Raw genomic sequence first — 25,927 nt, 5'->3', positions numbered from 1 at the left:
CAGGATTGTTCAATCAGAAAAACATGACATGGAGCAAAATAGATAACAAAATCATTTAAGAAGAAGACTTACACAATGAGAAAAAACATAGCTTTGAGCTGGATCTAATTATGTCTGAATGTGCTGATGTCAATGGCTAATGGATGATGAAACAGACAAAAAATGAAAGAGATAACTTGGAATTGAGAAAGTATTAGGTTGAGGAATAATTCGTGAGCGTTTTTAAATAATTTCATTCAAGCATTACATGCAAGACTATACAATACTTCAATGCATGAACACATTACACCCAAAACATTTATTATGATACTTTATTTCATGTAATACCTAGGTATATAGTATGCATTGTTTGAAACGAAATTGCAAGAAATTAAATGCGAAAAGCAGATGGTGTCGAAAATGCTCGATTTTGTCCACTTGACATTCCATTTAATGAGCTGAAAATGAAAGCAAAAATTAAAGACATATGAAAATCAAACACACCATCTATTAGAGCAAAAAATTATCTACCAAATGATATGAAATATTTTGCGAAAGCATTTCATTTATGAATATATTTTTTTAACTTGAAAAAATGCTCACGAATTATTCCTCAACCCAATAGTTTCTCACTGTAGGCAGAGCCACTGAAAACTAGAGGATAAAGGGGCCACTCTTTGGGAGGAAGTGTGTTAAGATTGAAAACTCAATCTGCAATGACAATAAAAACACAATCGAATATGACATACCAGAAGACATGTCAAGAATGTAGGTTCAAAAATGGAGATCCACTGACTACAACAAAGGGAACAAGAACAAGTGCCTCCATGTTTAGTGCCAGGGCATTAACATGGTATGACAACTGTCCTGAAACCTCCTGCTGATCAATCCATGATCCCTAACTTTGGAGATTAGCATCAGGGAGGAGAAACAAATCCAAATGGGAAAAGGGAGATGGTAAAGCTGATCATGTGTGGAATATGTTAAACCATCAAATGCATGCACCTGAAGAAGGAAAAGAAAGTTAAGAAGATAATTGAAAGGAACCCTAGTGAAAGACCATGGTTGTGCATTACCTCCTGAAATGGAAGCCACATCCTTTAATGTATTAGAACCTTTCTAATAGTGAGAGAGTTAACCATAATGGCACGAATAATAGAAAACTCCAACAGACAATCCTGATGTATGTGGGAATGTAAAAAGACACTCCTCTAAGAGATGAGAGTATTAGCTAGGAAGCAAGAAAAACTTATCAATGGAAAATCCAACCACCCAAGTTGCTTGGGTAAGATGTAGATGAGTATGTTATGACCATCCCATTCAACAGAAGCTAATTGAAGCCAGATGTCAAAGTAGTTGTACTAGTACAAGTTCTCAAGAAGGAATGGTAAATCACAAGCAACTTCACAAAAGACATGTGGAACCAAAAAAAGCTGAAAGACAAAGCAAGAAAATGATACCAAATTATATGATAAAAAAAAAACACCTTATATAACATCCTGAGAAATCCAAATAAGAACATGTACTTGGGTCATTTTCAGTCCTGAAGAAATTGTTCATCCTATTGTGATGAAAGAATATATAGTGAAATGTGGAAGAACCAAAGTGATTGAGGTAGAATTGATCAATCCAGAACTCCAGCATCAAGCATATACAAAGAATGGAGAAATTTGCAGGTATAACAGGTGATGGAGATAAGGTGCCAGACATGTAGTATGAATTAAGGTAATAATAGCTTAAAATGAAACAAAAGAGCAATCAAAATATAAAAGATATCATCCCAGATACTTCAAGTGTTGCTAAACTCACAGAGTTAGCAACAACAAGTGGAAAGCTGGAGAAAAAGAGCTGACTATAAATCTCAATTAGAACTGGAATGTAAACAAACAGTATATGACAGTGTCTCACTCCAGGAAAACCCAAGAGCAAAGAAGCCACATGTGGATAGGAAGAACTGAAGATGTCAAACCCCCATGGTAGGGAAGGAAGAGGAAATATCCTATTAAACTCCCCTAGGCAAAGGTAGAATACTTAAGAAAGATGAGGGGTATACATATCCAGTAAGAGCCAATGTGGTAAAATGAAGTTGGAAAACTGTGTTAATAATAGAAAGGATAAGATGAAAAAGACTGTCCTTCCATACAAAAACAGATTTTTAAGTGCATAGAATCAAGAAATGATCCTGTGTAGGTCAAGGCACACAATTACCCTCTCCAAAAAAAAGATAAAAAGTCTCATAATGAAACATAACACGTGAAGAATGATGGGAAAAATATAATGTGAAACGTATGGATAAAAGGCTGCAGCAGAGACCTGGAAAAGTAAGCCATAATCACATGAAGGAAAACCTGCAAAATCTAGGTCATCCTAAAGGGGTTTGACAGTTGTAGGAAGAAGGTAAGTTCTATCAGGAAAAAGTAGTGTGGACACCAACCCCAAGGGATCCACACAAACTAAATTAAATGTAAAAAGTATAAATTATTGAGAATTATGAAAAAAATGTGAATATAATGCAAATTTAAGGGAGTTTGTAGTGAAATAAACATGTATTAGATGTTAAGTGTTAAAGAAACACAGGATATTTAACTTAATTATCAATTTCCCTGTAAAATGAACTACAGGTAAACCAAAAATAACAGACCATGTTAAGCCTAATCTAACATTATAGGACAAAGGATACAATTAAGCTCTAACTTCTCACTGGAATATGACTATGAGTATTGAACAATCAAACTAAACTTGTGGTTGGTTTGGTGTTTTATGGCACAAAGCAACTAGGCTATCTGTACCAAACATCCAACAGAAAGTTAAAATTAAAGTAAAATTAGTAAAATTGTAAAAGAAATTAAGGTAAAACAAAACATGTTTAATTTTTGAATTAAAAAAACATAAATAACATTAAAACCAATTTTTACATCTAGCCTACAGCGGTAAGAGAAAAACTACAGTAATACAAGCTGTAAAGGACTTCCTATAGCATAATTGTAATCATCATAACTCACCAGGAAGACTAACAGGTAAGTTCAAAAACCACTGTCAGTCACCTGAAGTTGGATTTTCCAGTCCTGGTTTCAAGTTATTTGATGTTATGGCCATTTTCTAATTTCAAATTGAATTAAATGTACTTTTGATTCTTAAAAGGTAATCAACATTAAAAAAGGTCTAATATTTAAATAAAAAAACTTAAATAACAATAAAAAGATTAATGGCCTTTAAAAAACTAAAAACATTACCAAGGTGGACAGTGTCACCATCACCACTAACACTGTCTAATGTTATGGACAAACCTCAGAACAGAACATGCTGAAAATGGTGCCATCGTTGTGAATCATAATGATGACAAGAAAGTTAAATGTGGCTTATTGTGATCTGAGTGTTACACAAACTACACACTGGTGCATCAGTTCAAGATAAAAGAAAACAATGAGTTAAAAAACTGTGACCAATGCATAGTCTAGTTAAAACAACTTTCAAAGTCCAATATAAGGTTTTATTTGGAAAAGCTTGTTTTCACGTTGCTCACTCCAAGTTGACTGCAAACTAGCATAGAGCCGAGCCTTGCAAACAGAACCATAGTCTTTGTATGGAACAGGCACAACAGTAATAGTGCCAGAGCAGACAGATTTAGCTGTAATATTGGTGAGTTTGTTCCTACAAATACCAACATGGCCTGGTATCCAGCAAAACTGGATAGAAGTAAATGGTAAAGAGAAATGAGCCAGTCTATTTTAAATATCAGCACAACAGGGTATGAACTAACATGAAGGGCAGTAGAGAACTAAGCAAGTCAGAATAAATAGTGCAATTTGAGTACTGCTTAGCTTCTATGTGATCCAGGGCAAGAGAAATGGCGTATAGTTCAGCAATGAGAGAGAAGCTGTAGAGGGGATTCTGCGTGCAACCACTGAACCAAAACAAACCATGGCAGAGCCCACACAGTCACCTAATTTTAAACCATCTGAATAAATAGGAATGGAAAGATGGTTCAAAAGATGTTCAGCAAATAACAGACAGTATTTCCAATTGGGAGTGTCTGCTTTTCTCAGATGACTTATAGATAAGTCACAATTGGGGACTGTAAGAAGCCATGGTGGGATGGGCTGACCAGTGGATACAGCAATGTTATCCAAGGACAGACCCAATTCATCTAACTGCACATGAATACAAAGGTGAAAAGAAGCCATAGTGGATCACCTGCTCTGAAAAAGTACAGCCTATGAGGAAGAAAAACACAACCCCAGGTGGGATGCTTTGGTAAGGAACAAAGTTTTGAAGCATATAGTAAAGACAGTTGCAAATAGCTGAGGTGCAAATAAGGTTCATGAGACTCTGTGTATAAGCTCTGAACTGGGGAAATGTTGAAAGTCCAGATGCAGAGCTAAAGTCCTTGACGATGAATGGGATCCAGCATCTTTAATGTTGACGTCCTGGCAGAGCCAGGATCCATAGTCGAGTTTTGATTGAAATAGAGCATGATATATCTTTAACACAGAACATCAATCCATTCCCCTAGTGGTAGAAGAGAGGAAATTTAGGATGTTAAGTGCTCTTGTACATTTGACCCTTAGCTACTTGATGTGGGGTATAAAGGACAGCTTATGGTCAAAGATAAGTCCCAAGAACTTTGTCTCAGGGACCACAGGCAACACAACTTCATTGATATGGAGTATAGGATCAGGGTGAATACTCTGTTGGTGGCAAAAGTGCATGCAAATGGTTTTAGAGAGAGAGAGAGAAGTTAAAGCCGTTTGCTGTGGTCCACTTCAGTAAATGATTGAGGGCAGTCTGCAGCTGCCACTCAATTTTCCTCATGTTCGACAACTGACATGAGATGTGAAAGTCGTCAACATAGAGCCCATTTGCAACAGTAAGAGGGAGTTGTTCAGTGATGGCATTAATCTTAATAGTGAAAAGTGTGACACTTAAAACACAGCCCTGAGGGACTCCAAGTTCCTGTTGAAAAGAACAGGAAAGTGTCAAACCCACATGAACTTGGAATTGCCTGTCCATAAAATATTTTTAATAAAAATGGGCAAACGGCCATGTAACCCATACCTCCATGTTGTATCATAAGCTTTCTCAATGTCAAAGAATATTGATACAAGATGTTTTTGTTTGAGAAAGGCTTCTCTGACTGATATTTGAAGTAGAATCAGGTGGTCCATGGTAGAACATTGTCGTCAGAACTCACACTGGGTGGGCAGGAGGAGGCTGTTTGATTCAAGGAACCAAACAAGATGAGCATTAACCATCCTCTCTAAGGTCTTACAGAGACAGCTTGTCAAAGCAATTGGATGGTAGTTTGAAGTAATCTTGGGATCCTTCCCAGGCTTAGAGAATGGGAGGACAATAGCCTGGTGCCAGGCATCAGGAAAAACATTCTCCAGCCAGATCTGGTTAAAAACAATCAGAAGAGTAGCAAGAGAAGCAGGAGATAGATGGTGCAGCATCTCATAGTGTATATCATCAGGTCCAATCGATGTACTGCCAGACCAATGAAGGGCCAGTTTGAGTTCCACCAATGTAAATGGACGATTATAGTCATAGTGAGACAATCAGCTCAAAAGGAAAGAAGTGATTGCTCTGCCTGAGTCTTGATGGCTAAGAATGTGGAGGAAGAAGCAGAAGTGCTACATACCTGGCAAAAGCTTTCTCCTGGAGTATCCATGATGCTCTGGGTATCAGCTACTTTCTGGCCATCAAAGAGCAAGATCAAGAGGGGGACAGAATTATATTGCCACTGACCTTTCGAATCTTGTCCCATATGACTTTGGAACTGGTGATAGAAGATATGCTGGTTGTGAACTTAATCCAAGATTCCTTCTGGCTTTGACGTCTTACCCTCTGAGCATGTTCACAAGCCTGCTGGAAAGTGATGTGGTGCAAGAATGTGGGATATCTACGAAAAGTATCCCAGGCCCATTTTTTTGAGCCTTCCATGCCATGTGGCAGGTTGGATTTCACCACAGAAGAGGATATCGTGATAAATGTGTTGAGGTTTTAGGAATACACTGAGTAGCTGCCTGTATAATACAGTCAGTTACTGCTCCCACACAGTCAGCTATTGATGGTTTACAGACAATGGCAGGATCAAGTTCTGTGAGAGCAATGAAAGAGGACCAGTTTGCTTGATCCAACTTCCACCAGGGCAGGCGAAACAGGTGGCATCGACTACAGCCAGTATCTCTCAAAATTATGGGAAAATGATCACTGCCTCATGGATTATTGTCAACCTTCCAAGAAAAGTGGAGGAACAGTGAAGGGGAGCAAATTGAGAGATCAATAGCAGTAAAAGACCGACTAGGTTCATGAAAATTAGTATAAGAACCGCTATTGAAAAGAGAAAGGTTGTGTCAGAGAGAGCATACACTCTATGGAGCAACCTCTTCCATCAATATCAGCACATCCCCAGAGGGGATGATGTCCATTAAAGTCTCCCAGGATTAAAAAAGGAGACAACAACTGTTCACTGAGAGCATCAAGGTCTGATTGATCACAGGTCTTTCCAGGCAACAGGTAGAGAAAACAAACAGTGATGATATAACCCAAGAAAACATGGATAGCTGTTTATTAAAAAATTGGCAAAGACAGGGTGGGCACATGCTGATCAACCAACAATGACATCCCTCCATGCTCTCTTCCATCACACAGCCTGTCATTTCTGTATAAGCAAAACTGCCGAATAGTGACTGCATCGGCAGGTTTCAGAAACATTTTTTGTAAGGAAAGACATATAGGATGGTAGCAAATAATCAGTGCTTTGATGTCATCCAGACTAGAATGTAAACCTCAACAGTTCCATTGTATCAAGGTGGCCATTTTTATTTATGTGTAGACAAATTGGGTGGAGAGCCCTTCGGTTTATGACCAGATCTTTTTTTCTATACTGTATTTATTTGAGGAAGGTTTATTGATCTCCATGGATCCTGCTCTGAGTTGATTGCGCAGGTCTTTGTTGTTGGAAGAGGATTCCAATGATCATTTTGCATCTTGGGGTGAGAGAAGATGTACTTGAGGAAATGCCCATACCCAGAACCAAAGGGAGTGGATATTAGGATTTGCTGGAATGTATGTTAGGAACAGAGATGGGTGTTGAAGTTGATTCATCAACTTTTTTAACCATGGAGGTCAAAAGACTTCATTTGGTTTGAGAATGATTCTCTTGGAGGCACAGAGAGATCTGTCTGCACTCCCACTGTAGTAATGTAAAGAAGTGCAGCAGCATACGTCTGAGATGAAATGGTGGACAGCAACTTCGAGCCTCAGGATAAGTAATGTTATGAATCATTTTAAAATGCTGCATCTCTTTTTCTTCTAACCATTTAGGGCAAGAATGAAAGTATAATGGGTGAGAGCCATTGCAATTGATGCAACAAGGATCTGTTTCACACTCATAAGTATCATGGTCCTTGCCACTGCAGTGAGCACACATCATGGAACCATGACATGATATCTTCGAGTAACTGAACCGCTGACACTGGAAACATCTGAGAGGGTTTGGAATGTATGGCCAAATCCTACAATTAAGATAACCTGCCTCGATGGTGGCAGGTGGACGTGGTAATGTAAATGTCAGAATGAGGACATTGATCAGCATCATAATTCCATCTTTGCGAGTGAAAATATGCCTCACTGCAGAAACTCCTTGGGTGGAGAAACCAGCAAGAATCTCTGACTCGGGGATGTTCTTCAAATCCCTCTCAACAATAACGCCTCGTTATGAGTTCAAAGTAGCATGAGGTGTAACCTCTATAGGTATATCCCCAATTGCCTTTGAATGCAACAGGAATTCACTGTATTGGGATGTGGATGTTTCCACCAATATGTCACCAGATTGAAGCTTTTTTACTGACTTTAGACAGCCAGGACGTCCCTCCAATCCCTTCTGAATAAAATAGGGAGACATTTGCCCTAAAGGTTTGTCTGAAAGTGAGTATAATATAAAAAAAAAGAGGTACAACAGGTGGTATGGATGGTGAGGATTGCTGCTCAGAATCTTCAAGACCTGGTCATATACCTATAAACTGGTTTTCACTATTTTATTAGGGTTTTTAATTGGAGTATCCATAATAAAGAAAGAGAAATTTTGGTGCTCATTGACCCCACCCACCATGGAGCCCTATGAAGGGATGAGCTACAATGCCAGGATTTCATGAGCACTATACTCAAACACCAGCATCACATACAATGTCCACAACACCTTTTGAGAACATTCAAAACTGGTACTTGGTTGACCATAGCCCAAGCAGACCAGTCTATTGACCTTAGGGGGGCCACCCCAAGGCTGCCCGTTTACAGAAATTCAAGGCCAAAGTGGTGTGTTAGGGTTGAATCCCTCAACCACCAGAATCATCTCCTCCCGTTTACGGGTCACCATGCTGGCAAACACATGGATGGATGTTTAGATCCCAGAGGAGGTAAACTAAAAGAACAGAACCTTCCTTGAGAGGTCCCCTAACCACGTACAGGAATCCACACTGTGGGGCTAAACTTGTATTATTGAACACAAGTAACTACTACAGGCAATAATATTAACAGAAAAATATTCAAAAACCATAACAGTCGTTTTATTTTTCCAAACTTGAAGAACCGTATTTCAAACATGTGGTCCTCTAAACCGCAGTTAAGGTCTGACAAAGGTTAGCTTATTGGATGATTAATCTCCTGATGAAGTAAAACTGAAAATATCCAGACAAGGACAGTCACCTAAAGCCTGTGTAAATACGTTAATAGGGGATTTAATCTATGAAGTGGTAGCTCAGAATTTGGAATTGTTTAATTAAAAATGGATAACTAATCACACTGTATTGGCAGAAACAAATAAAGAGTATTAAGATCAATAACTTGGTAGAAATATAAAATAATTCCATTTCAGGATAAGCTACAAATACCATTTATTGTACAATAATTGTGCAAAGAAAGAAAAAACACTTGAATAGAACACAAATTAAACATCTGAGTATAAGCACAGTCAAAGGAGAAGTGTCAATTAGGTATAATAGCACAGAGTTGTGTGTGTGCAGTATGTTTATTAGTGGAGGTTTTAGGCATAATGACTTAATGCATGAATCAGTTAAACCATATGAACCAGTGACATGTAGAAGTGAAAGGCTTGTGGAGTACGAAAAAATGTTGTAAGTAGAGAACAGCACTGAATGAGAATAGCTATGTACATAAGCAGAAGTAAGGTACCTGGTCAGAAAACCATATGTTACTGCTGTATTATAAACAAATATGATGTCTGTTTTGATATATACCACCATACAATCAAACCATATTACAATAAAACACCATCATACCTCAGGTAGCTGTAGAACTTTGGAGTATTTAATACCATTTCGAAGCTTTTTACACTTTTCACAACTATACATATTATCTCCCTTCAGTTCATCTGCAGAGAAGAAAGCTGCTAGACAATCCTGCAAACTGACAGTCGGGCCCCAAAACCAGCTATAAAAATGATTGTTATGATTTTTAAAAACCAGTCTTAATATTCACATTAACAATTCTTAAGTAGCATGCTTGTCTCTCAGCTTTCAATTAACTACATGTTCAATTCAGTGACTTTATGTAATTTTTATAGCATCAATAAATCATATTATACAACTTGTCAGAAAATACACAGCAAAGACATATAAATCTGATGGCAATGTACATTTTTCAATATATCACCCTGTTAAAATGCCATTAAGTAGGATACACACAAAAGCTATAATTTTCCTACATTGAAAATGTATTTCCTATAGGTACTTCCCTCCACTCATAAGATTAGCTTTTCCTATTTTGTGCTGCTCTCTACATGTGAATGTTTTTATAATGCATACCACAAGCCCGCTGTCCCCCCTACTGGAATTAAAGATTCCAACACGTCTTTCATACAAATCATCATGTACCATCTCTCCATCAATAGGAGAAAACCACCATCAGTTAATGCACGTGACTCCATTTATGTGCTTCTATTGAGCCATCACTTCAGAGTTTAGCAGAAAATGTAAGTAACCAGAAAATTGTAGGGAAGAAGGTAGAAAGCTTGAGAAAAGAAAAAAATACCTTTTGAAAATACGTTGTCAGTATCAGAAAATTACAACTTCCAGTATGGGACTTTCCTTTTCTCACAAGATTAGCTAGAATTCCACATTATATATGTAAAAACAACTCAATTGGGTTGAGAAAATATTTTACGTAAAGGACGAACAACGTTTCGACCTTCTTCAGCTATCGTTAAGTTCAGGAGATCAAAACATTGTTTGCTCCTCTATGTAAAATATTTTCTCAACCCAAACGAGCCATTTTTACATATAAATTTTTCTCTACAAGTGGGTTTTCTCGACATCACTGATTAGAATTTCACATTAAAAAGGAGGTGGGACCGGTGTGAGGGAAGAACAGATGTACCCCTAAAAGCGTCCAAAAGATACTTCTGTAGATGAGAGAAATAGATCACATGATCGGAGGAGGGGCACCCCACTCTTTCTGAAACAGGTATCTCCTCTCCACAGCCAGGTCGGAACAAACGTGGCAGAAAATGGAGGGAGCATTTCAAGTATAAGAGAATAAGTCAAGAAAGTGATCCCAACCAGATAAATATGGAAAATCCATCCAACAGAAGTAAAGAGACTAATGAAGGATGTGACCCATGGTGTAGAAATGGCTATGGTGTGGCAGATAGTATTTGGTAAGTCAACTACATCCAAACCCTCCTCTCTAGATAGCAACATCCACGTGAAAGTAGAATGAGGATTGTCCAAAGACTTGTCCAAAATATTCAAAGGTCAATAATAGAGAATGAGGGCATGCCCAGGACAAGAACATCCCATATGTACCCTCTATGACACACTACACAAAAGGAAGAATCATAGGAGAAAGATGGACAATCCCAAGCCTGTGTGAGAAGTTGTTTGGTTCATTCAATATCCAAAATCAGCCAGTTGGGTACAGGCATCCACACGAGGGCACCCAATCAAAGGGTTGAACTGAGACATCTCATTCCATGGTATTTGTCACTAAATTTGAAGAATGGTACACCTTCTGTAGCAGCAGAACACTACCATTCTTCTCTGAACTGAATGGTTGTAGCCATCTATGTGAAACCCATCCTGGTGGATGCCTTTATGGTCAACAACCCCAATAGCTTGGAACTAGTAAGTGGTAAGGACTCCCATACACCACTGGAAGAAGGGGGGACCACTGCAAAGTCTGGTGTATTGGCTACACCTGAGACAGTGCAATGGGTAATCACAAAACCCTATTTTGATATGCACACAATACCAATTTATTCAATTGATGATAGGGATGAGTAGCTATTCCCTTCTGCTTTACCCATGCTATCCAGGGGTGGTACTGTCTGGGATGGGCATAATTATGAAGCAAATATTACCATTGAACTTGTGAAACACTCCATTTTGAAGGTGAATGTGCAGAGCCATATAAAGAGCATATGAATTAACATGGCATACAATTTGGATTTGTGTTTGTATGTAAAAATATCTAGTCAGACATCACTCACCACAGAGCAGGATTCAAGAGAAGAAATTTGAGGCAACAGCCACTGAAAGAAAAGAAAGCATTAATAAAGACTTACCTAGCATCATAACTATGCCAAAGTCTAAAGTATAGCCACAGGTGGTACCCCAAAGAAACAGAAACCACAATGTGATGTAAAGTAATGGGAGAGGAATGTCTCTGGGGTTGTCCACATGTCTGAACTGCAGAATCTCCTCCAAAAATGAGAAGGGAAAAGGTGAGGTTTCAGATTTGATAGAAGGTAACCTTGAAAAAAGCATGTTGGGAATAAGACAAAGTGAAATAAGTGAACTGGATTAAATGATAAACCCAACTGGTAAAGGAAGAATGATCCTGAGAGAAAGAGGGTTGCCATAAGATAAAGAGACAAAAATGGAACCCCTGAAGAAAGTTCTGTAGGCACTATTACAATGAAGGTATGCATCAGGCATAGAAGTCTATCTAGATCAGGATGAGAGTAGAAAAAAGAAATAGCAGAAAGGGAAATTAGCAAAAAGGAGGAGTTACCCTTGTGAGCTGCCAAGGTCTTGGGAAGAAAGAAACAATTCAGATAAAGGAGAAGACAGATTTGGTGGTACGGTGTGCAAGTGATATCAATTGGAAACAGATTTGACTGACTCCACCTGCAGGTCAAAAGGAGAAGGAAACACACCTTAAAGGTTGTGAGAAACAAGAACATGGGAAAATTAATTCAAACTGGGGTAAATAAGAGAATAGATACCATGTTGATGTCCCAATCCAAAAATACCAGATGCCTAAGTGGCATGTATCTGGAAAGAACAGACTGAAATGGCAAGGACAGGGGAAAGAAAAACCCTGCAGTAACTATTAATAATAAAAGTATGGGATAAGTCTGCCTGATAAACCTGATATCAAGGAAACTAAAGACTCCTTCTCAAAAAACCATGTAAGAAACTCAGAGACAGCAGCAACCACAGGAGAAGAAGCTGGGATAACCTGATCCAGGGCCCAGGTGCAATAAACATTACATTTCTGTTAATACACAGCCATGGATGAATGACAAATAGAATGAGCTAAATAAAATGCCACCTGATGTGAGAAACTAAATCTCTTCCCCAGGAACTGGAAAAAACCAGGACTGAAGATAGCACAAAACAGGAAAGACTAATCTTATGAATGGAATGAAGTATTGTATTGGAGGTATGGCTTTTTTATTTATAAATATGACAAATATTTTTTGTTATAATTATGAAAACTATTTTATGTACAGAACATACTACATGTTTTATCAGAACATTAGTCACTCATCAAGCCAATTTACTTTTATATTAGCAAAATGTATTTCTGTATACAAACGTATATTTTTTGTTATATGAAACTTCCACAGGAAATATTCATTTTAGAATATTTAAAACTCAGTTGTTATACATAAACATGTGTGTATATATTTTCACACACACACATGCGTATATATAATCAAATGAGAGGAAAAAAAACAACTAACAATAGTCTGAAGAGTGCAGTTAGTTGAAATAAGTAAGGAAAAACAAAAGATATAATTTATAACAAGTGGAACATAATAAAAATAGTCAAAAGTAGAAGGACTGATCCCTTCGACCATAAATTTTTTAGTTGGTTTGTTTTTAGTGTGTATGCATTTTTTGCATAGAAACCAAGATTTCCTTCAATCATAAAATCAATAAGGTTCTTCCCCAACCCCAAGGGTAGTGACTTATGAAGCCTTATTAAAATCTATCATTCAGAACTCCATATACCAATGCATAAATTTCATTTTTATTTCTTTAAATAGTAACTTTTAATATTAAAATAAAAAGATCAGAGGTGTGCCAAGAATAATAAAAAAAAAGTTAGATGTAATATACATCTATCTATGTTTGTGTATATGTTGTATGTTTCTAACAAGAACAGTGACATAACAAAACAGTTTTTGATGTTCAACAGAAGTAGTTTTTAAAACCACTAGCTGTTTGTGTCATTCTAAGTGTATAGAAAAAAAAAGAAAGAAATAATACCTCATAAAACTTATCTTCTTGAAAGACACTTACAGGATGTTTAGCAATTTCTTTAGAAATTTGTTCATTAAACTTGATTATTTGTTAAAATGTGAATATTATCAATTTGATACCTTTCTCAGCTGGCACTCTTGTAAGAAATTATTCCATAGAATTAAGCTTTAGGTGATAAATGCTTTCAGTGTTGTTCTCAGCATAATATACTTAGAAAAATTGCTCTAGTTACCTAAGCATCCATCCAAACAACCAGTTAAACCAGCCTTTACTGTTGTATGCATCTGTACATGCAACTACACCTTTCTGTTGGTTACTGAGGGAGGAATGTAGCATATAGATGTGGTCACGACCTGGAATGGGTAGAGACAAATCCTGAAATGTCTCCTTTGTTTTTGAAACCTAAGTAATGGAAATAATAGATTAATGTTTAGTTTTGCTTTCAATATTTAATTTTTTTTTTGTTTTGTTTTTTTACAAAATAAGTCTAAACCCATTCACATGGTAAATTATAAGGCTGTCTGTAAACCTTTAACTTTTCTTTGTGATACTTTTATTTATTTTTTTCCAGACAATTCAATGAAAATGCTTTATCTATTGCACTTGGTCAGACTATTAAGGTACGTGTCAACCATACATCTGTACATGTATGTGCATATAAGTTGTACTGGAAGATTCATCAACACAAATTATATGAAAACGTAACATTACAATTACACTTTAATTGTTAATTTTTGCTAGAAAAGTTAAACTTTGTCATTTAATATTAAAGTACAGGAATATTTCCTCAATACTAATATTACTTTCAATACTACTGGTCTAAAAGATGTAGTTACAGAACCAGCTGTTTTCTGATCAAACCAAACTAACTGCATAGACCAGAACTAATTAAATATACTGACTGAAAGCTGGCCACATGTTTGAAAGGGGTTGTGTAACTGAGTGTTGGAATGTAGAGGGCGTGCTTAGATGTTTGAATATATAATTTTATATTATTTATTATATTATTTTTAATATAAGTATAAAGCTGTTCCTTTGTATTGGTTTATTGAATTGGCTTGAGTTGTTGTATAAGTAAGGCTTCTTTAATTTTGCATTTGTTTATGTTTGTTTCTTTATTTAGCATTTGAGTGTTTTCTATGGTTATGTTGTGTTTATTTGACTTGCAGTGTTTGAAAACGTGTGAAGGTGATTTTTATGTTCTTTGAATCTGGTTTCCATTTTTCTACATGTTTCTCCACTATTGAAGTTGTGGCAGTTATCACATTGTATTTTATAAATAATGTTTGTGTGGTGTTTGTCAATGTAATTTTTACATAGTATAGACCTCAGTTTTGTGCCTGGTTTTTGAATAAATTTGGTATTAACTGGAATGTCATATTTTGTTACTAGTTTTTGCCAAATGTTGGTATTAAATATACTACTTTTATTTACAAAAATCAGAATGCACTGTATTATCAGTGAGATATTTTGGCCTCAATCCCAATTTCAATAATGACAATTGTTATACGAGAATATCTTTCATTTTACAAAGATATTTCATTGACTTATTCTCAGACAATTTAGAAGATACCAATAGACAAGTTCTGAGCTTTTCATGTTGATTTATGTTTAACAAGATGACAACAAAGTAGGAAAAAAAGTTAAAACTGTGTTTTGCTAATGTTGTAAACTGGGTTATTTTCACTTGGAGACTGTATGTTGGAAATAAACCACTTGAAGTCTGGTGTTAAAACTAATCTATACTTATTTTATGCCTACACATCAACAACTGTTCAAAGTATACCTAAGTTGAACCAGTTTGTTTTTGTGACATGTTAATTTGAAATAATAATGTGCAGCATCATTACAAAATTATATAACATTAAAACTGGATAGTGTCTGGTACTATAAGGCTTATATCATATTTGTCATCATATAAGTAGTATCACCCAGCAATATTCCAATAACTACCTGAATGAAGAACAATCAGAAGTGAAACCTGAAGAATAGGGAATAAAATAATGTTTAAATGGCAAATTTCTTATGCAGTGTTTCAATAGGCAGTTTCTGTTGTCAGTGGTTCAGTTTCTACAACTTATCAAATAAGCATCAGCATTGGTTACAGTGAATTCATACAAAGGAGGTACATTTTTTTGATGGATTGTCTTATTTCTTATTAGTTTTTCTTTCATTATGATTTGGTATACAGTCTGTAAAAATCCATCTTCACTATTAATAAAAGTCAATGTATCAATTTTACTTGGGAACTAATGTGAAAACAAACAAAAATAACAGTAAAAATATTCTATGAAGTTCTCTTTCAAAACTTTATTGTTACAAGCTACACTTTAAACTACTTCAAGTCTTGTGCTAAAATGCATGTAGACTCCTTTGAAAAAAATGCAGTTTTATAACAAGTGATGAGTTGTTCATTGTACTCTGTGATGAACCAGATCATCTGGTGGTTGTGAAATAAATGTAAAGTATGGGAAACACATAAATAGTCACGTGTGTTGACTATACCAATGTATGTTCTCATAACATACTAAACATTTCTTGCTCCCAAAATTGTAAGGAATTTATTACTTGTTAAAAATGTATAAATCAACATTTATATAACACACAAAAGTTTTATGCTGACAACTAACTTATGGGGATTGAGTTTCTAACTCTGTGTATGAACATTTTACTTCTCTGTAAGCTTTGCTGTATACAGAAAAACAATATCCTGTGTATGCTGCATACACAAACATGCATATTATGATTACAGTTAAATTGTTTAAATATTCATCATTAATATCTGACAGGCTAACAGGGCCAATCTCTTGTTTAAAATATTCAATTTTCAATTGATGACCAACTGTCATATTGTACTCAACAATTACAATTGAATTTTAGTCTCTATCACAGTATTAACAAAAAAAGAACAAAACATCTTCATGCAAGGTGACAACTATTTACATTTTTTTTTATAAAAGTCATACCATAATAAATTGTATCTTCCTTTTAATGCTTAATTTATGTGATGTTTATTTTTGCCCTAATGAGCAAAAATAAGTTCTGCTCTATCTTTCTGTTTCTTTGTTACCATTGTTTTGAATAATCTTCATCAGGAGTTTTAATGACAACATTTAGAATAAAAAAAACAGGCACTTGTATGTTTTTGTAATAATTCTCAAACAGTTCTTAAATATATTTTGAAATTTTGATGTAATGAACTGCAGCAACCTCCTAAAAACATATTTTACTGTTCAGCTAATTAAAATTACAAAATTTAGTAAACAGTGAAATTTTCTATACAATTTAAGTACTACTAGTACACTAAAAAACAAATGCAACTGTCATGCGTCTTTAACTGAACATTAATTAGCTATTCAACAAATGTTTACAACTCATTTAGACATTTGATGAACATTCAAATAACACAATGGTGATATTAATCCACTGGGATAATGAAACAATAATGTAAACCAAAGTGGGTATTGATTGAATTGTTGCTGCATTCTTATTTCACACAAAAATTAATGGAGAAGTTTAGAGCTAACTTAATGTACCTTAGAAGCATGACATTTCTTTTGTAAACTGAGTTGCAACTGTTTAGTTTTGTAATAGTTCTTCAATTTTAGCAACTTTGTAGATTTCTGAAAGAGTATTCCATATAATAGGTTTTTTTATCTCTATATAATTCATAATACGGTAACTTTAATGTACATATACAAACTTGTATGTGAATGTGTTCAATTTACAAGTATAACATATTCAGTTGACATGTTATATGTCAATATGCAATGAAGACAGTTACACTACAAGATGAATACAGTTACAGAGTAATTGTAAAATGTTCCATTTTTACTGGTATCAGAGACAAAATTTTATATCACTAGATGCTAAACTCTAAAAAAAATTAGTGATACTAACCGTATTACATGTAAGACACTGTACTGAACTCAGGATCCTCCCATCAAAAATATCTGAGATAACACTGCGATATATTACAGATTTTTTTCTCTTTCCAGGAGGTTTACTGGCATAACTATATCCCTGAGGTGGTGGAGAAATCCTATCTCTCTGACCATACTGTCCATGACTTCGAGTTCCAGCTCCTGTCTGTAATTTTCCCAAGTAGATTCCTTGATTGTTTTGTCTTTTTTGCTCTAATGAACGGTTGCTTCTCTGACTTATGGGTGGAGGTTTTTTTTCCTGAAAGAAGTGTCCTTCTGCTGTTTCTGTGGATGGAGTTTCTCGGTCCCAGTCACCAGCTCCTAAACTACGTTTTTCTTCTGGGATTGAGACCTGCTGAGAAATGCTGACAATTTCATTTCCTTCTCTGCTGTTTTCTTGTAGATCTCTTTGGTCACTGGTTAGTTGAAAATTAGGTTGAACCTGTTGTAAGCTTGTTCTATTACAATCAACTCCACAGGATATTCCTTTCATATCTTCCTCTGCAACAACAAAGTCCTGTGCCTCTGGACTTTCATCATCATCAGAATTCTTCTCACTGCTCAGTCCTGAATCACAAGTTTCAAACTCAGCTTCTGATTGGCTTGAATCTTCTAAACGACCAAATGGTCCTTCTCCTTGGCAGCTATCATAATCATCATTACAATCAGAAGAAACATTGCTATCTACTTCAAAAGTGGGTTCTTTTAATTCCTCATGAAGCTGATCCATTACACATCGTAAAAATTCTTGGGCATCCTATAAAACATTATGATTTGTAACCAAAACAATACAAACTTTAAAAATACTGTACAGAAAACATTTTTTTAACAAATGAGAAAAACCAGAGATGTATAAATTTTACATAAATTTTATACCAGAAACTAATTAATTGCTTCTGTACATTGTATTGCAGTATTTTTTGGCAAAATTACTTGATATCTAAACTATTAAACAAGAGTTCTTATAATTGTTCAACCACTTTAATTATACCTTTAAATTAAAAGTTATTTATAACAGATTGAAGTTCAATGTTCATTCCAAAAACTTGTCAACTCATAAGGATCATTCTGAAGAAGAATGTTTTTCTAATTAATACCATAAACTGAAATATCTAATGTTACTAAGGTATACATTTCATATGACAATTTATAATTATAATGCCTCCAAAGAATAATTTATTTAGAAACTACCTAGAAATAACATCCCAATACAAAGAAAGAATGAGTGATAGACAAGGATAGAACTGAAATAATCCCATGTACCACAATTGTGATCCACAATACAGACAGAAAAAATTGAGGGAGGAAGACAGACAACCAAAACCTGTGTGTGGAGTTATGTTGATTGGTTCACTATAAATTTAACACCAGGCCATGGGATATTGAAACTCACATGGTGATTAGGATGAGGGTTCCCAATTGAAGAGGAGAACTGTATTTTTGATGACTCAATTCCAGTGTTTGTGTAAATGGTATCAGGAGGCCTCATCATTCAGAAAGGTGACAGCTCAACTCCTCTGGCAGCCATGTCTCATCCACATTAGTAGAACACCACTACCCTACTCTCAAATTAATGGTTATAGTTATTTTTTTCATGGAATCCATTCAGGAGTGTGCCTCAATGGTCAACTACCCCATCAGCTTAGAACTAGAAATTGGTAAGGATTCTTACATTTCACTACAACAAAAGAGGGTGAATATGCAGTGGGTAGTATATAGGAACATCATCACCAAAGACAATGCAATAGATGTCCATAGAACCTTATTTTAAAAAGCAAACAATTTCGATCCCCTTCTGCTTTACACATGCAATCTATGGGTTCTATAGAACAGAATGGGTATGTTTCTGAAGCAAAAACATTGCAAGATTATACACCTTCAAATGATCCTGTGGAACACCTCATCTTACCAGTGAGCACTAAGCTATGCAAGAAAGTGCAATTTACAGTGTGGATTTTGGGTGAGACATTATTCACCACAAAATAGAGAAGAATCCAAATAATGAATGATGAAGCAAGGGCTCCTGAAAGGAAAGAAATAATGAACAAAAACTTATCTACTTAGACTTACACCAATGTATAAAAATATGGCCACAGGTGGTAGACAAAACCCCAAAATAGAGGAGACTGTAATATAAGTGGAGATGAACATAGTAAATGTAGTCCTCATACCCAAACGTAGAAGTTCCCTCAACAGCTGACAAAGACAAGATGTCAGGGAAAAGGTAAGGATATTGAACCTGATGGAAAGATACCTGGAACAAAGTCTGTGAAGAAGACAATAAAGGGGAATAGAGCAACGGAATCAATAACCGAACACAATTAATGTGGGCAGAAGGAAAAAGATCTTAACTCGAAGAAAACTGCCTGGGAATAAAGAGGTGGGAGCAGGTATCACGGAAAGAAGCCATAAGGCCAACAAAACAAAAATAAGCACAGACCTGGGAGTTGGTTTTAATCAGGAGGAAAACAAAGATGGGAAATAAAAGGAAGAGAGTTAGTAAAAAGAGGAGTTACCTCCTCTAGCCACCTGTGTCTTGGGTATGAAGGAAAGATTGAATAACAGGAGAAGAGAGAGAGAGGAAAAGAAATATAAGAAACATCACATCATGGGAAACAAATTTGACCTCCTACATACACAAGCACAGATGACAAAGAATTATGCTTGAAGTGAAGGGGAAACATTGAATTTGAGGAAAGTAATGCAAATAAAGGTAAAGTGAAGGAATAAGAGGTCACGTGAATATCCCAGATTGGAAAGGGAGACAGTAGGGGAAAATGATTAACCTTGAAGGAATGTATGACTGTAGTAAGAATAGTTGAGGAAAAAATTACATGGTTTCAGGAAAAAAATGAATGTATGGGACAAAGCTGCCCAATAACAAAGATTAAGGGGACCAAAGACCTACTGTTGAAAAACCAGGGAAAAAGCTATGCCACTTGAGGTACAAGGGTTCAATATAAAGAAAGTCCCTACAATGTAGATTAACTGCAGAACACCTTCCATTCACACAAATAAACACACAGTGAAGAAGACTTCATGGAACAAGCTGGAAGAAAGCTATCAGGTATGAATCCTATCTCTTCATCAAGGACTGGATAAAAGTCAAGCATAAAGGTCAATGATGTAAATGTTGAGATGGAGTACCTGCAAACTATGTGGTAAAGTGGATGAACATAAAGGGACTTGTGTGACCAATCTCAGCTGAAGGCATCAATAGCCCTAGCTAGAGGAAACGGTATCAGATAATGGGAGGTTAAGAGGTGTTGTAAAGGGATCTATGTGGGGGAGAATCCCAATGAAGACAAAGCCACCAGAAAACAAGGGAGTAAAAAAAAAACTAATCCAACAGTTAGAACGTGTTGGAACGAGAAAAACAAATTGCAATTTGAGTGAGAGTAGCAAGAATATGACATGGAAAGATATATTATGTGAAGAGGCTAAAAAAAAAAGCAATACTAATATGTGAAATGAGAGGAAGTACAAACAAATGCCACAAACAGGAGCAAAATTTCCAAGAAAGAGACAAGAGAACAGACTGTAAAACTCTATTAATAATGGAAAGAAAAACAAAGAATAGTGTCATGCTCAATACTAACCTAAAAACAAAGAATCCATGAAAAGAATCCAAGCAAGGAGGGAAAAAAGGGAAGATGGCAAAAACCCCAAAATGGCACGAAGAAAGAGGAGGTATCCCTCAACACACTAAAAACATAAACAAAACACTGAATAAAGGGAAACACGAAACATTAAAAGTATGAGTGACAATGGAGGGGAAAAAAAAACAAAAAAAATATATGCCAGAAGAAATTTGCCTGAAGTTAAACTAAGGTAAAATTGAAAGCCCATGAGAGGTAAGACTTGTACGTACTCAAATGCAAAAGAGACAAAAGAAACAGTACAGAAGACAAGAGATAATATTCTGCAAAATGTGTAAAAGAAGTCTAACAGATACTGCAAAAGACGTACGGAAGGCATTCCATGATGAGGTCAGGGAGAACTGACAAATTTATGACACTGAAAAATGGGTTCAGATGTTAGATGGGGAAGGTAAGCAATAGTGGAAGCAGATATGGCAGACATATCTCCAAGAAACCAACACTTGAATTTAAATTACTGATATAAAGGATAAATTATAAATGAAACAAAATTAACAGTAAAAAGTATAAAGTAGATATTAAACAAAGATAACGTTAAAAGAAAAGTATGAACTACAAAGAAAAACAATTGAAATAATTAACATATTCAAAGACGGAAAGAAAATGGCATAGAGAAAGCATACCATATAATGTTGAGTTGAAAAAAATCTGGAAATATGACGGGTAAGAACTTCTTCATAAAACTACAGGAAACCAATAAACTAATTAATGGTAAGATGGATAAATTATAAACTAAATGATGTTATGAATGAAAAGGATAAAATATAAAGAAAAACCAAAATTATTTAGTTACCATATTAAAATGGGAAGAAAACAGTGTAAGGAATGAATCCAATATGATTAAGTGGGGAAGAAAAACAGGAACAGAAGTAGATATTAACCCGTCAATAAAACAATGGATAAACCAATAAATATTACAGTAATGAAGCTGAATAAAACAAGATAGTGAAAAGAATCAACAAGGAAATCTAAACTAAAACTACAGTGAAAATGAAAGAATAAAAACTAGTTAAACCTAACTGAACAGTACAGAAGAAAGGATAATCTAAGAATTAAGCAACAATAGGCACATTACTAGAAGTACTTGTACCGTCAATTCAAGGGTTCCATTCAAACCAAGTGAAAAAAAAATTTTAATGAAATAAAACAGAAATGATAATATCAAAGTTAGGATATAAAATAGTTAAATTGATATCAGACATACCATATCCAGCCTAATTGAATGGTACATAAGAAAACAACAAGAATTAATTATACATTGTAACATAACTTTGTATTTACTGATGTGCAACAATGTCATGTGGCATGTTATTAGTGTGGGTCAGTTTCATGTATTTAAAACTTATTTTTGTAAAACAATTAAATGACCACCAAAATAATTAATATTTACCATGTGACAAGTATTCCACAGTTTTAGAAATAAATAATTTAATCATTAAAGTGAACTAAACATAGTCTGTGCCAGTTTCAGACATTATGCATTTTAAAAAGGGTTATTTTCCTTTTAACTCTGGATCAAGAAGAAGGCAAAATTCTGGTAAAATAACATTGAATGGTACACATAAATCTTGTTTGTACAAGACTGCAAATAATATCAGAAAATATTAACTGAAGCACATTATTGTAGATAAAGATGAAATGAAATTAACTTACCTGCTGCCCATAGCCTCTAAACATAGGAAATGCCATTTTAATCCCATATGCCACAGAAGAAGGGACAATATAACTAGGCCTAATGAAAATTATACAGCAATGATAGTGCACTTTAGAAACACTTAAGCAAACACATGGTATATTTTAATAGCCTTTAAATGTTGTTGTGAAATATTATCAAGCCTTTTCAAATGCATCTGAAATAAGTTTAAATGAAATATGTATTAAAAGAACAATATTCTAAATGTTTCTAATAATCTTTACTACTATTGAACAATTTCATGTTTAACAAAATTTACAGCATTATAACGTTTAAGAGTAATATGTGCATGACATTAAATAACAATTAATAATAATAATATGAATCACATTGCTCATTACTGTCCATTTAGTATTTAGCTGCTGAAGATATATATTATGAATTATTATTGGTCATACAGTGACAAGATATCACACACACATTATTACTGAATTTTTATACATCTGATGAAATACTGTAAATATAAAATTTTAAACTGTGTAAACAGAGACAACAGAACAGCTCAAACCATTTATTGGACTTTGATGTAATGTCACAGGCACACTGCTACTAAATTAAATATATACTTGAAGAATTGCTTTAAATAAACTTCTAAAAGATATAGACAGAAAAAAAAACACATCTCAAACTTTCTACTTGTTTTCAAAAAATATTAATTTACATTTTGGAAAATTCTGAAGTTAGCATTTTTCTTACACTAAAAATGTGTTTCCAAGAGGTATTTACCTTCCTTCACTCACTCAAAGCTATTTTAATCTTCATCTAGCCTCCGAGCATTGTTGAAAACTTTTTGCAACACGCACACCAGTTTATGTACCCCATCAATTCTGCACCAATTCTAAACATGTACAAATCATGTAATTAAGTGTCCACCAGTGGTATTGTACCACCTAATTAGCACAGCTAGCTCCCTCTGCTATTCCTGCACAACTCTCAAGAATTGGCTGTGGGGAAGAAAGGTAGGAAGTGTTTGAGAAGAGGTAAGTACCTATTTGAAATACATTTTTAGTGTAAAAAAAATGTATAACTTCCAATTTGGTCTTACTTCCTCTCACACAAAGACAGAATCCCAAACTGCAAAGAGAGGGGCTGGTTTAGGTGCACAACAAAGAAATCAAGTGAAAAGTGAACTCCCCAAACAAATAGGCATGGTCTGAGATAAAAACAAAAGCACACTTGTGGGTTATGCATTACCACTGATATGTGGGTATGCTCTTTGCCTGTGGAGTACGAAATTTATTTGATACTGGTAGAAAAAGAAGGATGTACACAAATATACTTCATTCCGAAAGATGCAATCTATAATAAAATATAAACAAAATTGTCTGTGTACATATACAACCTATACTGGACAGACAAGTTTCCATAACTCATCCTTGGCATTAGGAGGTTAAAGATATATATAAAAAAAATTGTAACATAAGTATAGAAGCTAGGACATGTGGACTGTGTTATATACATATACTCAACAACTCCAACTGTAAGTAAACTGTGTATGCAAAGTGACTGGAATTACAAAGTAGATGTTACAGCACAATATTTGTAACTGATAGTACGAGCAGGACATAGAACATTCAAATAACCACAGGAACAGTATATGCACATCATGTACCCAGTATTACGGGGCTGATAAAGTCCCTCAAACTGAACTGTATGAGCAGGGAACAAACATCCTGCAACTGAAACTAATGAGAAGAGGGGTCTTTACTGCACACAACCATAGCAACAAGTGAGTGTCATCCAGAACTTGGTATCATGAGGAGGATCTCACACAGATTGTACTTGCTCTAACCTATTTATTATTTTTTTATGACATTTGCAGGGAAGAGCATTCATGGAAAATGGACACTGAAGATTGATACAACAAATAAAATAAAAATAAAATAAAGCAAACACCTCACAGAATTTAGAGAAACGAAAGCTGTTTGACAAGGTCTCCCAATAGCTAGAAATGGCTAAAGTCAACAAGCCTTCGTCACATGACCAGGTGAAGAATAATAAAAGAGGATAGCCAAAATGGGAAGAAAAACACACATGTCAAAGAGACCAAAGGTGTAAGATATACCATTGCTTGTAGTAAATGAGTATGGAAGAAGAGCTATTGGATCAGAAAATAAAAAATGCAACACAAGGAGCCAGTCTCTAGGCTGAGACACTGGACTTGATAAAATCCACGTGTGAAGACAAAATGTGGTGATACCTTGATGAATAACGTTCAATTGAGGGAAGACTGAGCCACCAGTAGGAAGAGACATAAAGTGGTTTGGAATAAGAACAGAACTCTGAAAAGAAGTCAAATAGGAGGGTAAGCATAGACGTGAAGAACTCTCCCCACTCTTGATAGAATGCAATTCCCATCACAGTTAGCAGATAAGAAACAGGAGACAAATGTGAAGAAAGTTTGCTGATCCAGAGGATGTAAGGTACATATGAGCTGAGAACACATCAACCTTCAAACCTGTGGATTGAAGGGCTACTACGTGAGGAGGTAATTGAACCACAACCAGATTTCTGGAACCAGGACAAAAAGGCAAGATAAGATCCCAATGTGGTGACTGTGGGTAAAGAAAGGAGATTCAAGATCCAAAAGCATAGAGTCCTGAAATTGGTGGCCCCTTGCTCTGTGATATAAGTGACTACAATGGAGATGTTGGAATGTACCACAACCAACTCTTCCCATTGAAGGAGAGAAAGGAAGTAAGATAAACTCAACAGCCCACTAAAGGCTTGAGAATAGTACTATGGAGGGAAGATCTCTGAAATATAAAATAAGTGGAAAAATGATATTTCTAGTTTCATGAATATAGGAAAAGGAGCCAAAGGAAAGCTCATCTCTAAAGAAACAAACACATCAGTGATGAAACAAAGCAAAATGTTTAAGTCCTACAACTGATGAAAATTAGGATAAGGCAAGTAGTGAACAGTCATGATAAAATATTCAGCTGGAACAATTAAATATAAGTTTCTAGTAACAAAGATGTAACAAACAAACAAGCCACCTAAACTAATATAGTCACAAAGTATGTGCTAGGAATGAACATGCAAAGAGGCAAAAACTGCCTAGAAAACACATAAAAGTAATATCTAACTTGTGAATCTTCTAAATTAAGCAGGATAACAAAGTAAACAAAATTAAGTCCTACACTATTGTCATTTTGGTCT

General features: G+C 35.3%; 1 protein-coding gene across 4 annotated transcripts in view; it reads right to left on the bottom strand.

Moving 5' to 3' along the window:
- Positions 1-25,927, bottom strand: part of LOC143230746 (ubiquitin carboxyl-terminal hydrolase 20-like) — an 81,910-nt gene that overhangs the window by 31,846 nt on the left and 24,137 nt on the right. For 3 of the 4 annotated variants that reach the window (XR_013016614.1, XM_076464837.1, XM_076464838.1), the window contains 4 exons: positions 22,726-22,804; positions 17,391-18,170; positions 13,723-13,892; positions 9,279-9,429 (listed from right to left, as the gene is read on the bottom strand). Coding sequence is in view for 3 of the 4 variants with exons in the window: in XM_076464837.1 (XP_076320952.1) it covers positions 9,279-9,429; positions 13,723-13,892; positions 17,391-18,170; positions 22,726-22,804 (1,180 nt within the window). In the remaining variant the exon portion in view is untranslated. The remainder of the gene's footprint in view (positions 1-9,278; positions 9,430-13,722; positions 13,893-17,390; positions 18,171-22,725; positions 22,805-25,927) is intronic. The other variant, XM_076464839.1, reaches the window with a different exon arrangement.

This window comes from Tachypleus tridentatus, chromosome 10, assembly GCF_004210375.1.
Source record: "Tachypleus tridentatus isolate NWPU-2018 chromosome 10, ASM421037v1, whole genome shotgun sequence".
In the NCBI taxonomy this organism is placed as follows: Eukaryota; Metazoa; Arthropoda; class Merostomata; order Xiphosura; family Limulidae; genus Tachypleus; species Tachypleus tridentatus.
This window is presented reverse-complemented; position numbering and strand designations above follow the sequence as displayed.